The 16,624-nt window shown below is 34.5% G+C and overlaps 2 protein-coding genes across 3 annotated transcripts in view; one reads left to right on the top strand and one right to left on the bottom strand.

The window, feature by feature from the left end:
- LOC140432800 (uncharacterized) overlaps positions 1 to 16,624 on the bottom strand; it is a 214,381-nt gene that overhangs the window by 96,334 nt on the left and 101,423 nt on the right. The window lies entirely within an intron of this gene.
- LOC140441896 (uncharacterized) lies at positions 2,513 to 8,582 on the top strand. Its single transcript, XM_072532878.1, has 3 exons — positions 2,513 to 2,709; positions 6,140 to 6,260; positions 8,388 to 8,582. Exons 1-3 carry the CDS (start codon positions 2,619 to 2,621, stop codon positions 8,521 to 8,523), a joined length of 348 nt encoding a protein of 115 aa, XP_072388979.1. The 5' UTR covers positions 2,513 to 2,618; the 3' UTR covers positions 8,524 to 8,582.

Here is a 16,624-nt window from a genome sequence, read left to right as displayed (position 1 = left end):
GGATTGCTTGAATCAAAAGTTCCTTAACTTCGTTTAATTTGAACGTTTTGTTATTGCGTGCTACTTCTCCTTTCACTTGCGCCCAGATAAGTTCAATGGGATTAAGTTCCCAATGATAAGGTGGTAGACGCAGAACTTTGACACCATAATCTTTTGCAGTTTCATCCACGACATATTTAAGATATTCACTTTTCCTTAACCATGCAATGTCAAGTAGTTGAATTTTGAGCATTGATTCTTCGTATGCAATCCCCTTTTCTGTAAGCCATTCTTGAATTCTCCCTTTCCGCCATGCCGTCGTCGGTAATTGTTCTAGTCTGCGGTTATGATATGGCGCATTGTCCATAATAACCACAGACCCAGATTCCAATTTTGGTAAGATTCTCTTAAACCAGCGCTCAAATACTTTGGAAATCATTTCTTCATGATAATTACCTGTTTTTTTTTTCGACTCAAATTGAAGCAAACCATCATCAAGGAACCCTGTATCACTTCCTATATGGGTGATGATTAAACGCCGTCCCTTTCCTGATGGAGCTTTTAATCCTGTAGACCAGCCTTCCATAAATGCTTCGCGTTTACTTTTTACATTTAAATCTTGCCATACTTTTCCAACTGTATGACCTTCGTTAATCCAGGTTTCATCCAAATAACATATTTTGCGTCCAGTGCTGCGAATTTTTCGTATTTCTTCTAAATATTTTGTTCTCCACAGAATAATTTCATTTTTTTCTAATAGCATACTTTTTCTGTTGCGTTTTACATATCGATAGTTCATTTCGTGCATGGTCCTGATTAAGACCCTACGAGATATCTTGGGTAAAGAGTCATCGTTTTCGAGCTCTTGAGAAATTTTTTTCAGTGTTGGAATTTCACTCCGAAAATAAAATGAATGAATTTTTCGACGTATAATATTCCTTGTCTCGTCATCCAAAACAATGCTTTTCCTACCTCTAGTTTTACCTTTTTCTTGCTTTTTATTTTCCGATGTATTTTTAAGTACACGATAAATACAGTTAACCGATACTTTTGTTAAACTGCTACAAATGTCGACCGCTTGGCTAACGTTTAATGCCATTTTTCTGCCGACAATTCCTTCATAAACGTTTCGTATCATTACCTTCTCTTCGGACGTTAACATTTTCCGTCTCTTTTGCGGCTTTTTATTTTGGAATCAACATCAGAATTTTACTGTCTTCTCTTGGAACAACTCGGTTTTTTGTCCATTGTATTTCAATAATCTGTATATATACTGTATATACAATAGTTTCAACAATTCTGTATAAGAATATAACTAAAAATTAACTCTAAAACGACAAACTATAACACTCTTATTATCAATAACACGTTTTATCAATACTACTAATAAGTTTACAAACTTATCAGATAAAATATACTCACAACAACACATGCACTACCCATAGAAACGCCAATGTAAATGAACCATTTCTTCGGCGAAAAAATAATAAAAACTAGTTTTACGGCATGTCTGGGTCCGAATTGTATAACGGGGTTTCCTCGCTAATTCCAACATTACCAAACGATTGAAAAATAATGTTTTAAAATATTCTTTTTTTTTTTATGTCATAAATTTAAATATGTAACGAAACGGATCATATAAATAAAATTTATTTCAATACAATTTTGTGCTTAATTTTTACTATTGAAAAAATCATGTTTTTTTGGTATTTTTATGACGGTAATAATCGCTGCGTGGAAGAATACAGGTTTTGTATGACCATAATTACTACTTGTGAACAAGAATTGGCTACACTGTACGACAACTTCTGGTCAAGTCTACTAAAGAGAAGCACAAATAAATATACTACTTTATATATTCTGTAATTTCTTATGAGGAAACGCAAATTGCAATCGAGAAAACAGGGGATTTTCGAGGGCCGCTGTGTACATTTAAATTTGAGGATATTCGGCGTTTAAACTATGAAATCACTCTTCTGAATTGAGGATTTCTACTATAGTGATGCCGACTTCTAATGCAAGCCATCCAGCTATCCCGTTTAGTTTGGGCACTGGTGTAACCGACAAGGGTGCGGAACGGCGATTTAGCTAGCAAGTTGAAAGTACTAGAGTCGAAACTCAAACATCGGATACTCAAACTTTGTAGTCTGAGGGCTTGTCAGCCCCCCTGGTGCTGTCGTAACTATGACTCTCTTCGCGTCATAGTTACGAAAGCGTCGTTTTGTGTCGTTTTCTTCTGTTAGTTACAATAAAATCGGGTGTATTGATTACCCAGCCACACGAGGCCTTTTATTGCAATATACATATCTATTTCTAAAGATAAATTTGGTAAAGAACGTCGAATGGTGAGGATATAACTAACATCGGCATATTGAAAAAAGTTATCGGCATAATTAATATTTTTAATAAAAATCTAACGTAAACAATACGAAAAGTAATCAATTTTTAAACACATCAATTAATACATATATAAATCGCATATAATAAAATGTTTATTTAAATTGTTATTTCTTAATTAAATGATATAATTTCAATCATGTAATACAATTGATTAAAAAGGAATCTGCTTTAAGAAGTTCCAATAAACACCTTCGAGCCATTAGTTAGAAACGGGTGAAGATTCTAGTTCCATATATAAAATGAAGGTTTATATTATTTTATTTACTGCGGCGCTTACAGTTTGTAATGTAAAAGCTTATACACAGGTGGTTATGTCTGATGCTGGTTCAGGTACGGTAATTTTAAGATATATTTGTTATGTCAAAGTAAACCTGACATATTTATTACAATTACATTTCTACCATTTGTTTATAAATTTTTTCCGTAAGTTTTTTCTCTTGGTTTATAGCAATATGAATCCCCGTTACAGTTTTTCCAAAGACCAAAGAAAACAGGTTTTCTTTGTTCCTCTTCGGCTACCTCTTCCAATAACTTACAAATCAACAGCTCTTAGTATCTGGCCGTCGAACATGCTCCAACTACCTTAACATAATACCCTCTAATAGTATCATTAATCGGTGCCATTATCCTAGATACAGCCCTATCTTCCATTGCACCTTTTACTTCTTGTCTCCACGATCTTCTTGGTCTTCCCTTTTTTCCTGCGGTTGGTGGGGATCCACTGTTCTCTTTGGCCATCGTTGATCATTCATCCTTTCTACATGGCCATACCATTTCAGCCTTTTGCATTCTATAGTTTCCAGGACGTCAATATCTATGCCCATACGCTCTCTGATTTCAGTATTCCTTACTCTATCTCTTCTAGTGAGTTGGCAACATCTCCAATAATTCATTTCCATTGCTTTTATTTTGGATGTGTCATTTTTATTTATTACCCAAAGCTCTGAACCATATGTAGCAATGCTTTCTATAATACTTTTGTATATCCTAATTTTTGTCTTTCGGGTGATGTGGTTATACTATTCAGTTGACGTATACTATTCAGTTGACGTATACTATTCAGTTGACGTATTGTTGAATTTCCTTGACCAATTCTAGTAGCTATTTCTTTTGTATTCCGACCATTGTTTGTAATGTTTACACCGAGATATTTATAGCTATCAGTATTTTGAATTTGTTTGCTTCCTAGTTCTAAGTGCTTTCCTTCACCTTCCACTACTACGTACTCTGTTTTTGATGGATTAATTGATAAGTCCCACTTAGTATATTCTTCATCTATTTTTCGTAACATGTAGTGGATATCATCTTGATCTTCTGCAAGTATTACTTGGTCATCAGCAAAATGCAAGCTGTACAGTGTATGGTCTCCAATTTTAACACCCATAGGTTCACATTTTCTTTTCCAAATATCCAAAACCCCCTGCAAATAAATCTTAAAGAGTGTAGGTGCAATGCAGCAGCCTTGGCGAAGTCCTTTGGTCACTTTTATCTTTTTTGTCACTTTTTGTCCAATCTTTATTACACTCGTCATATCATCGTACAACTCCCTTACAGCATTAATGGAAATCGGTGGAATATTCTTGTCTTCTAGCACCTGCCATAGCTTGGCTAATGGGACACTGTCATACGCTTTTTGAAGATCAATAAATACCATGTGTGTCTCCATGTTATGTTCCAAACGCTTTTCTATTGTTTGTTTTAGGCAGAACACATTGTCTATACAAGAACGACCAGTACGAAAGCCACTATGATCTTCAGCGTCTTCCCAGCAATCTTCAATTCGGCTTTTAATTATCTTCCCGTAGACTCTACAGATTGAGTTATTACATATATTCTTAATTTTATCCTATTTTTATCACACCAATCGTCCATCTATGCATTATCATCTCGCCACATACATTCGTTGTTCCTTTTTATTTTTAGCTGTACAACATTCAGTTCCGTACATCATGACCGATCTTACAGCACTTTTATAGAATTTTCCTTTCAGTTTCAACGGAATATTTCTATAACAATAACACACCACTCGACTCCTTCCATTTCATCCATACTGTCCGAACTCTTATGCATGTATCTCCATCTATATTTACCCATTACTCTGACATACCGATTGTAGGTATATAAGACTATTAGTTTTCACATTTATTTCATCATCAGAAGTTATTTGTAGTACCAAATCTCCTTTTAACTAAACAGTCCAGGTACTCTTATTTTATCCTAATAAGTTTGAATCCTTTTACTTCAAGAGCTTTATTATCGCCACTGTTTCAGTCTTTATTCTAAATTTTTTTCAGTATGTATGTAAATGGTACTCTGTTCTTTTCTTCTTATCTGCTTTAACACTAATGAGAATAATAGGCACTAAGTACACGAAATTTATCAGCCTCTTACACATATGTCACTAGTTGCGATTCCCTCGTACATATATCTATCAACCTTTCCACATGCACCGAATATTCGCCCACCACAGTAATCATATGCTTTCCGTTTTTCTTCTTCTCAGATCCTTTTACTCTCTCAGGCTTCTTGAAGATATAAATAACCAGAATTGGGATTCTGGTTCTTTATTTACCCATTTTTTCCATGCATTTCTATTTTTGGTCATTTTCTTTAATTCTTCGATAGCTTTTCCTTCACGTCTCCCTATTTCTTCGATCTGATCTATCCATTTCCTTCTGGGTCTTCCCTTCTTCTCTTCCTTCTTCTTCCTGATTCAAATATTTAAATTGGAGTTCTTTCTGGTTTCGTTCTATTAATATATCTAAATTAGAACATATGCTTCTGTTTAATGTATTCGCTAATAGGTTTCTGCTTTGTCATTCGTCTCATATCTCCATTTCTTATCCGATCCCATTTTGTTTTTCTGCACGTTTTTCTCAAATGTTTTATTTCGATTGCGTTGATTTTATTGATTCATGCTTTTTTTCGGAATTGTTCAGTTTTCGCTTGTATATCTTATTATTGGTAGTGTTATCGTATTGTGAATTTTTCTCTTGACTTCCATTTTTACATTTCTGTGTTCTACAATTGTGCTATTAACTATGTAGTGTAATCTTGTAGATTTATTTCCTCTATTTTTTCTTTCCGTGTCTACTTAGTCATCATGAGTCACAATGCTGTCCACATATTCGTAAGTTGTTATTTTTTCTAACACTGTTCCATTACATTTAATCTCCTTATTGTTTTGGCCTTTCTTTTGATTTAACTATCATTCATTTTCACTTTCAATATTTCTTCAGTCCACGAATTTACTAGCCTTTGCATTTTATTTTTATTGTTTGTAGTAAGTAACGTCAATGGGGTGAATTGACTTGCTATTATAGCACTTTTGTGGATGATGACTGGAGTGTGCAAGATAAGTTTGCCAACAAAATGTCTACAACACAAGCAGTTGGAATCTAGTGTGTTGTGTATTCAAATGAAAAGACACGATCAGTTTATTTAAAGCAAAAATAAATATTCACTTCTTCTTTGATATCATGTTTAACAGATTTTTTAATCATAGAAAAACGTTGTCAGTAGTTTTTTTATTAGAAATCTGAAATCTCCCTGAGAATTAAGACGAAGATTTTCGCCATTCAGTCGTTTGATATCATTTTTTTTTATTGTTGGAAACATCTGTAAGAATACTACAGCTTTACTGGAATTTTGACAATGACAAGTGCACGTGACCAATGTTTTATTTCCACGAAGGACTTTTCTACTCATTTTGAGATAAAAAAAATTTGCGTATATAAACGAACATCTTTCTACATTTCAGAGGATCTTAGTGACTGCTACACAGACGGTATAGGTGCTCTAAAAATTGGAGAAGAGAAGCAAAAAAAAGGAGAATGTGCTATATTATGGTGTTCAGATGATAGAGAAATACAGGAGAATGGGTAATGTTCTGTTAAATTATGACTATTTAGATAATAAACTTTTAATTCTATGAAAATGAAAATATCCACAAATAAAAAGCTGCAAAAACTACAGAATCGTCTTCCGGAATTACATATCGCTTTGGGGATCTTTTTTTGGGCGACACATACAACTTACCAAATTTAAATTTGGTTCTGAGATGAGCAAAGAAAGAATAGGTCAGGGCCAATAATTTTTGGGACAAAAAAAATAGTGTAGCAGAAAAGGGAGAAGATATAACAAAAATTAATGGAGAAATAATTTACGGGCGATCTGAGGTTGGGAAGTTGAAGAAGGTAAGTGGAGGATTTTTTAAGGGTAAGAGCCGGTTTATATTGATTTCTGGCAAAATTCCAACGGAAAAAATAGAAAAAATAAAATAGAAATCAAAGCTGTTATAGGCCTGCTCTATTTGACGGGAGTGTACAAGTCAAACCGACAAAATATTTCAGATCTTTGGAATACTGATGGCAGCGGTATTGATCCCATTCGAACATCAATGTCACAACAAAGATATTCTATTTTGTTGCAATGTTTGCGATTCGACAATGTGCAAAATAGAGTAGAACGGAAACAGATCGACAAATTGGCAGCGATTACAGGTATATTTGATCAACTCGTTGTCAACTGTAAGACACACTATATACTAAGTCAACATCTTACAATAGACGAAAAACTAGAATCGTTCAGGGGACGTGTCATTTCTGCAATATATACCGAATAAGCCAGCGAAGTATGGCTTAAAAGTATTTGCGCTAGTGGATGCCAAAACTTACTACTGTCTAAACATGGAAGTTTAGGTTACTAAACAGCCAGAAGGACCTTTCCGACAAAGTAACAATCCGCAAAACACAGTTGAACGTTTGATTGGGCCAGTTTCTGGTACTAAACGTAATATTACTTTTGATAACTGGTTTACCAGTTATTCGCTCATGATCAATCTACTTCAGACTCATCATCTTACATCGGTTGGGACAGTTAGGAAGAACAAAAGGCAAATTCCAACAGCATTTCTGAACACACGAGGAAAAGAAATTCGCAGTTCAAAATTTGCCTTCAAAGAAGATATAAATGTGCCAAAAAAGTCATTGGATCAGTTGCCGGTAGATGATCTGTTTGTCCAAGAAATAAAGATAGGAACACTTTTTACATATGCATGCGATGTGATACTCCAATCTGTTTGGAACAAGCAAAAATGACGTGTTCAAATTGCGACGCAATATTATTGGTCACTCAAGTTTTTTGACTAGTACGCAGAGTTAAATAAAAAAAAAATACAGTATGTTGGGACACAAAAAGGTATGTTTTCACCAAGTTGCGTAAAAAAAAACATTTAGAAATAAAAATAAAAAACCAAAATTAACCAAAAAGTAAATATTAAAGTAGACCTTTTTATTACCTTTAACTTTTTTCCGTAGTAGTTCCGACCAGTAACGACAATCGCCTTATAAACAATGTGTTCTGGAAAAGGCCAGAGGGAAGAAGGTCTGTAGGGCGGCCTAGAAAAAGGTGGAAAGATGCAGTCAAAGAAGATCTAGAGAATATGGGAGTGCGACAATGGGAATTACTGGCACAGGACCGAAAAACATGGAAGGCGGTAGTAACCGCGGCAAAGACTCACGAAGAGTTGTAGCGCCATTGATGAAGATGATGATGAACTTTTTTCCATTAGACTTATAGTTTTGTCGGAAATCGTGATAAACCGTTTCTTACTCTTAAAAACTCACACCCTTCCACTTCCCAACCTCAGATCGCCAGTAAATCATATTTCCTTTAATTGTTATTATATTTTCTGCCTTTGCAATGGCTTTCATTCTGGTCTAGAAAGATGAGCGGAGACTCCATAGTACTGCGGATTACTGAGTATTACGTAGATTCCTTATTACTTTGCATTTCGTAATTTTCGTTGAATCAATGTTGACACAAATCACAAATATCCCCACAGACACAAATAACGTTCACACTATTATGGCATACTCATTACGAATTTCTTTCAATTTAAAATATGCTACGAAAGTTAATTTTAGTGTAGCATATTTAAAGTTTGCACTAGACTATATTATTTAAGTTATTATGGAAGTTGTATAACTAATTAACTTTTATTTTAGGTGTGGTATGGTAGGTACTAATCCTCCCTGCACAATATTACCACAAGATTTATCTAAGCCTTATCCATCCTGTTGCGAAAAAATAACGTGTCCTGATTCTAAAGAAGTTCTCGATGAGAAACCGTTACCGAACTAAGAAGTATGATTTTTAAATATCTTGTAAATTTAAGAGTTTCCTATGTTGCAATTAAAAATTTCAAATGTATTAGTTGTTTAGTTGTAAGCGCTGTATGATTGGTAGCTAGAAGATATCAAAATTAAGAGTGATGTAGTCATCCCAACAGAAACAAAAAAGAAAGGAGAAGGAGCAGAAAATCTAAGAAAATAAAAAGATAACGATAAGAGAGCCCAACAAAGGCAAAAAATACTAGAAGTTTGCGAAGTGAATGATGATGCCACCAGTGCCATAAAAGCTGAATTCTCATCATCATCATAAGCACTGGCTCGACAACTCTTTGTGGGTCTTGACCTGTTCCAGGATTCTTCTCCATTCTGACCTGTTTCGTGCTTTTTTTCTCCAGTTTTTTATTTTTAAGGTTGTTATATCATGGAGAAGATCCATCATGGACGAGATAAGAGGCACAGGAAAGTCTTGGAATGAGGTGAACGCCTTAGCGCAAAATAGAACCCGATGGCGCGTTTTCTCTGAAGCTCTATGCTCCACTTATGAGTTCAAGAACCTTTTGTTCTAAGTATCTCAGTTTTGGTCTTCCTTTTGTTCTTTTTCCTACTGGCATCTGTTTAAATATTTTGTTTGGTATTTCGCCTTCTTCCATTCTTCCTACATGTCCTATCCAATGCAGCCGTCCTATTTTAATGAATGTTATAATATCCGGATCCTGGTATATTTTGTATAGTTCAGAGTTGTATCTTCTTCACCATATTCCGTTTTCTTTTGTGCCCTTATATATGTGTCGCAAGATTTTTCTTTCGAAGGTGGCTAACAACGTTTCCTCTCTTTTAGTGAGTGTCCAGGTTTCTGAGCCATATGTGAGTACCGGTCTTATTAGGGTTTTATATATTTGGCATTTTGTTTTTTTTGCGACGTTATCTGATCTTAGTTGCCTAATTAAGCCATGGTAACATTTATTTTCAATAAATATTCGCCTCTTCACTTCCTCCGTAACGTTATTGTCAGACGTGACAAGGGATCCCAAGTATATAAAGTTTTTTACCCCCTCTATGTTGTATTCTCCTATTGTTATATTTTGTGGCTGCCTTCTGAGAGCATGAATTCAAAGATGAATTCTACCAACAATTAAATAATGAAACTGTAAAAATTGAAACTCGTAGAGAAATTACAATCGGAGATTTAAACCGGAGAATCGGTAAGAACACACAAAGTAAGATCATCGGACAGTACGGAGCTACCAGATGCTACAAACGAGGAAATGCTTCAAAAGACAACGGCCTACGACTTATACAACATATGCATGTGTATAGAATTATACGTATATTATTAGATTATTATTATTAGAGCATTATCAGACAAAAATCACGGCTGACAGTACGCGATGTTACACCATGCAGAGAACCAAGTTGTAGGAGTGACCATTACTTTCTAAAGACTAGCACTTCATAGCAAAAAAATAGTAGAACCAAATAATGCAGAACAAAAAGAAATAACAAAAGAAACATAATACAATATATACAGCTTGGAACATGACATTGTAAGAAGATTGTACAAACATAAATTAGACGACAAAATAAAATAATGAAAGTAGATCACACAAATATAGACGACACTAAGGCAAAACAACTGGTATGGTTCGATCATGTACAAAAGATGATATACTAGCAAAGCAACTGTTAAATTGGGTACCGCCGGGACCCAGAAGTCAACAAAAGAATGGAAATATTGGAAAACATCAAGACACGAAAGCTGCAATACCTGGGCACGCTATGAGTAAAGGAGAAAGATACAACATATTTCAATTAATTATACAAGGGAAAATCCAGGACAAGAGAAGTGTAGGAAGGAGAAGAATCTCATGGTTGCGTAACTTAAGGGAATGGTACGGATGCACATCAATCGAACTATTCAGAGCGGCAGCATCTAAGATCAGAATAGCCATGGCCCATGATGATTGCTAACCTCCGTCGCGGAAATGGCACGTAAAGAAGAAGAAGGGACCCAGAAAACCTGGAAGACCAGTTTTGGTTAGACCAAGTTAGTGTAGTTTGAAAATTGTTGTTAAAAATTTAAATTCTATTGTATTGAATTAATTTGTAACCATGAACAAATGTCTTGAAAAAGAAAATATAGGTAGGTGTGAGTGCAGTACACAAGTTCCGTCAAATCGACTTAAAACACAAATATTCACTGCCACGATTAAGTATTCTCAAGTTTGGGATGTGCAAGGTATTTTATTCATCAATTATTTTCTCTCTATTCTTATATTTCTTTTCGCCCTCTACTAGGGTTTTCCAATGTTGTACCCTCAACAATTTCAGATCTGTTAGCATTCTATTTTTTTCGCGTCCTCTTTTTTATCTTTATTAATTTTTTTAGGATTTTTTTATTATTTCATTGTAGCCAGACATTATCCTCTTTGAAACTCCCGTAAATTTTTCTAAGTATATTTCGCGCCCATCTATCTAATTTTAGCTCCACATCTTTACTAAGTATCCAGGTTTTGTTTTCTTCAATCTTATATTTATACTCCCAGCATTTTTTGTACGATTTTTTGGTTCTCTGATTTCTGTTTGTTAGTGGTACTCCTCAGTAATCCAATTATCCAACAATTTATAAATTATAATTGTTAATTGGGTTTGAATATCTTACAGAACTGTCCTAAATGAGTCGGATTTCCTCTCATTGGAAGACAGTCCGATAAGTACCAGCCTATAATACAAAAACAAAAATTTTGGAAAATACGGTGAATTTTGAGTGCCACTCAAAAAAACTATCAGTCTTTTTACCTGTCTCCGGGTCATCAGTGTTTTACTGGTTTTTATCAATTTTACGATTTTCTCTAAGATTTAACATTTGTTAATCCAAGAACAGGCTGTTTTCATATAAGTGGCCTTTGTTTTGATGTGGATTTTATTATAGATTTTTATTGTAGACATTAGTGTGAATACTAGTTGTTTAAAATCATAAATTCATATCAGGTCTATATTGGCTGAGTAATAGACAAAATCGATAATAAAGGCGGTACTAATATTTTCAGCCCACCAGGTGTACTGTACTATTATTTTAATTCGTTAGTGTAAAGACGGCGGAACTGGTTTGTCACTAATTGATTTTTAAGTATTTCCTTTTTATTTTTAGATTTAATTTGACACACTTTGTAAAAAAGGTACAACCTTACGAGTCACCAAGAATCTATTTGACGTGATTATTTTGAAGGTTTGGCCTGTATACTTTTTGGTTTTTATAGTAGGTAAATTTATAAAGTAATAAATTCTTAGATATGTAGTAGGACATTGAAGAAATCAAGCGAAGAATAATCCTAGCAAACAAATGCTATTTCGGACTGAGTAAACATATGAGAAGCAGAAACTTAAGCCAAAAAACAAAAATAACCATATACAAAACCCTTATACAACCAGTGTTGACATATGGGTCGGAGACATGGACCATTTCCAAGGCAGATGAAAATCTCCTGCTTATATTTGAACGAAGGATCCTGAGAAGAATATTTGGTGGCATCTGTGAAAATGGTGTTTGGAGAAGGAGGTACAACTACGAGATATATCACAGATCTGATATAAACATATATTTGGTGGTAAAGACGTAGTATCCTTTATAAAAATAGGAAGACTAAGGTGGGCAGGACATCTGGCAAGATCACAGCAGAACAACCCTCCTAGAAGAATCCTTATGTCACAACCTGTGGGAAGTAGAAGTAGGGGTAGACCAAAACTCATATGGAGGGATGGTGTAGATGAGGATGGTAGACAAATAGGCGCAGCAAACTGGCAACAGTTGGCAATGGATAGAACTGACTGGCGTAATAGACTTGGGAAGGTCGAGGCTCTTTTATAGGGCTGTAGCACCAATGATGATGATGTAGTAGGACATTATTATTTTGAATTTTTACTATTATTGTCATTTTTAGTTTCAATTTTTGAAGTATAGATAAAGCTGGGCATTCACGTTCCAACTTGTGGTTCCACTTAGTAGGACTACTAGTTGGATATTCGTCTCCACTCACGCTCCGACTTGCTATCCAACTAGCGGTCCAACAGTTTGTTTTCACGATGGTGTACATCGCTCAACCAAAAAATGTATCGAGTAAACAGTACGCAAAATATAATTAGGAGGATAATTGGGAATAAGCCACAATATGACTTAGAAATTAAATGTATTTGACGTTTGGACTTTCACTTCGGAAATCGTTATCAAAATATTCCGAAGTTGAAGTCGAAACGTCAAATAAATTTAATTTCTAACTAATATTCAGGTTTATTTCCAACTAAAATAGTAAATTTGTATAAGATGCCACAAGAAAATAACTTCAGAACAATATAAAAAAACAGTTCGAACAAACAAACGAATAGCAGAACATAAAAGGGCTTTCAATAATGGAAAAACATATTCTACATACGCACTTCACCTTCTAGATCATAATAATTCTTTTAATGACGAATTTTAAATTCTTCACATTCAAAATAAAGGCCTTAACCGATCCTTGTTAGAATCTATGGAAATTAACAAATTAAAAAACACAGATATAATTCTGAATGACCAACTTGAGACAATCAGTTCTTCCCTCCTCAACCTATTTCGTTTAAGACTATAAAGTGTAAACACATACCAAAAATAGATCACTAGAGAAAGGCACTTTATCGAAACAGCTGTAGTGATAAGATATAATAAATTTTTGTGGAAGTTTTGAAGACCAAGTTTTCCGTGTGTTATTGTTATATAAATAAGTAACGGTCGATTCCATCACTTATAAATATCTAGCGTAACTATTTCAATTTAATTTAATTACCTAACAATGGGGTCATCAGTTATTGTTTTAAAACAAATATCAATATGTTTTACCTTTGCGCATAAATACAAAAATCACATGACAATAAAATAAAAACGTAATTAGTTTTTAATTAAATGATATAATTTCAATTATTTTAAAATCATATACGAGGTTTCTCTTTTTAGTTTTGCATATAGCCGCTTAGAGGGCGCCACCAATAAAACCTTCCGACGCAAATGTAACCTTAACCATTTGTTGACATAAATCGAGAGTTTCATTGCGATACAGTCGTATAAATACAGTGAATTTTTGAAATTACTAAGTCGGTCGAAAAATGGGGCTTAGCCGGGAACATTTTCAAGCAATATTTTTTTACACAGCAATGTCTCCGTGAAATGGTTTCTGTGTTTGGTAATAAAGCATCACATCAGTCAACTATTTCCCGCTGGTATTGCAACTTTCAACGTGGTCGCTCCAGTCTCAACGACGAATCCAGGCCAGATCCACCCAAAACAGCAGTCACACAGCAAAACATTGATGCGGTTCGTCAACTAATTAAGGATGACTGCCGTATCACATCGGTTCGCGTCAATTGGTGTCGATAAGCATGAACGGTTCAACAAAGGAAGCTCCAAAATTGTTTATAGTATTGTAAGTGGCGATGAATCTCGGATTTACTCCTACGAACTGGAAAATAAACGCCAATTCGCTGTGTGCGTGTTTCACGATAAGGAAAACCCAACAAAAATGGGTCAAAGAAAATGGTCGCAACTTTTGTGTCAAAATCTGGTCTTCTTCTTCTTCTTCGTCTAGCCATTCACGTCCAAATCTGAACATAAGCCTCTTCAAGTCTTCCTTTCCATTGTTTTTTATTATACGCTACTTGTAGCCAATTTTTCCCGGCAGTCCTTTTCAGATCATCTGTCCATCTCATAGGAGGTCTGCCTCTGGGTCTTTTGTGTTGGTATGGTCTCCAGGTTAAAATTGATCTGTGCCATTTGTTTAGATCGCTCCTAGCTACATGTCCAGCGTATTCCCATTTCAACTTTAATGATTTTTGCACCACATCGGTGACTTTGGTTTTCTGTCTTATCCATGTGTTTGTTTTCTTGTCCTTAAGTGATATACCTAGCATTGCTCTTTCCATCGCGTGTTGAGTGACTCTAAGTATATTCATATTCTTTTTTGTGATTGTCCATGTTTGTGCCGCATAAGTTAATATCGGAATAATGCATGCATCAAAAACTTTAGATCTAAGATGTAATTGAATTTGTTGATTTCTGAGTATATAGTTCAGTTTACCGAATGCTGCCCAAGCTAACTTTCTTCTTCTTTTTATTTCTTCAGTTTGAATTTCCCTATTTAGTATTATTTTTTGTCCTAAGTATATATATGACTTTTGTTTTGTTTAAATTCATTTTCAGTCCTATTTTAGAAGATTCGGTATGTAGTTCTAAAAGCATGGTTTGCATTTCTTGTAGGTCAGTAGCTATCAGGATTGTCATCTGCAAATCGTAGATTACTGAGGTAGCGGCCATTGATGTTTATTCCCTTATATTTCCAATTTAGGTTTTTAAAAACGTCCTCCAAAACTAAGGTGAACAGTTTTGGTGATAAAGTATCTCCCTGTTTGACTCCCCTGTTTAATGGGACAGGGTTCGTGTGTTCATTTTCATTTAGTTAGTATGTAGCTGTAGCTTGGTTCATAGTTGCTTTTATTAAGTTAATATATCTGCTGTCTATTCTACAATTTTGCATTGCGTTTATTACGGCCGTGTGTTCTATGGTATCGAAAGCTTTTTCGTAGTCTACAAATGCTAGGAAAACTGGAAACTTGTATTCGTTACATTTTTCTATTAATATTTTTGTGGTTAACAGATGATCGGAAGTTGAATAGCCTTTTCTAAAACCTGCCTGTTCATATGGTTGGTATTCGTCTAATTTCCTTGTTAGTCGAGTAGTTATGACTTTGGTGAGTATTTTAAACAGGTGTGACAGTAGGCTGATGGGTCTGTAGTTTTCCAATTTTCGACTATCACCTTTCTTGTCTAATAAGATTACTTTAGAGTTGTTCCAGCTCTTAGGGAATTTGCCCTGATGTAAACAACTGTCCACAAGCTTAGTTACAATTGCAATTAGTTCCTTACCTCCTTCTAATATCATATCTGTAGTAATATTATCTTCTCCTGCAGCTTTATTTCTCTTCATATTTTCCAATGCTGTAGTTACCTCTGAAATTGTTACTTTTGGCATTATTTCTGATCCAACATTTTTTATTAATTTCCGTGCTGGTCTCATCTCATCATCTTGTTGATGTGTCCTGTAAAGTTCTGTGTAAAATTCTTCTATTCGTGTCAGTATGTTTTCTCTAGTTGTGATTTCATTTTCGTCTTTTCCCATTAATGATATCATCTGACGTCGTCCTAGTGTCGGTCTGAGGCATTTCATACTCTTATTTTTTTCAATAGTTGTTGTTATTAATTTCTCGTTTTCTTTTCTTTTTTGTTATTAATATATATTAAGTTCTCTATATTCGTCGGTTCCCCTTTTGTTAGATTTATTTAAGATCTTCCTTCTTTTTATTTGTTGTAATATTTCTTTGTCTAATTCATTGTATGTTGTTTTTGGTTTTTTCAGTTGCAGAAGGCTTTTATTCACTGTTTCGGTAATAAGGTTATTCAAATCATCAATATCATTGGAGTTTATCTGCTGCATGCTAACTTGATTTAATGCATGCGCTATCTTTTTATTAAATTCACTATTTTTGATTTCTTCAGATGTCCATTTGTATCTTTTTTCATGTATTCTTTTTCTTTCTAGATTTTTTCAAAATCTGGTCATGTGACAACAATTGCTTTCTACACTTTTGCTTTTATATGAAACTGGAGATTCATAAGAAACTAACGGAAAGATATGGCAGAATTGAAAGAATACAATAACATATCAGCAAACAAATGGGAAAGATACCTGACGGAACTCTTTAAAGGAAAGGAAAATAATAGTCAACACAATAACGTACCTGAATTAAGACACGAAATCAAAATTAGTTTTCAGAAAGTAGAGATAGCCATAAATTCACTGAAAAACAGTAAGTCACCAGGACCAGACAGAATAATCAACGAGCTTCTAGAACATGGAGGAGAAAGTATAGCCCTAGAGATGACAAAACTTATACAAAAATTAATATTGCACTGCAAGATACCAAACGCATGGAGAAACAGCATAATGATACCAATGTTCAAGAAAGGAGATAAAGAAGACCAACAATTATAGAGGTATAAATCTACTGAACACCACACTTAAGCTTACCAC

This window comes from Diabrotica undecimpunctata, chromosome 1 (assembly GCF_040954645.1).
Source record: "Diabrotica undecimpunctata isolate CICGRU chromosome 1, icDiaUnde3, whole genome shotgun sequence".
Classification (NCBI taxonomy): domain Eukaryota; kingdom Metazoa; phylum Arthropoda; class Insecta; order Coleoptera; family Chrysomelidae; genus Diabrotica; species Diabrotica undecimpunctata.
Note: the sequence above shows the minus strand (reverse complement) of the source record. Positions and strands in the feature narration are given on the sequence as shown.

Bases quoted from the DNA above. Each gene is read 5' to 3' on its own strand.
- LOC140441896 (XM_072532878.1), top strand. From the start codon at position 2,619: ATGAAGGTTTATATTATTTTATTTACTGCGGCGCTTACAGTTTGTAAT. The intron at 2,710-6,139 runs GTACGGTAATTT...TCTACATTTCAG, and splicing joins TATGTCTGATGCTGGTTCAG to AGGATCTTAGTGACTGCTAC. The intron at 6,261-8,387 runs GTAATGTTCTGT...CTTTTATTTTAG, and splicing joins AGAGAAATACAGGAGAATGG to GTGTGGTATGGTAGGTACTA.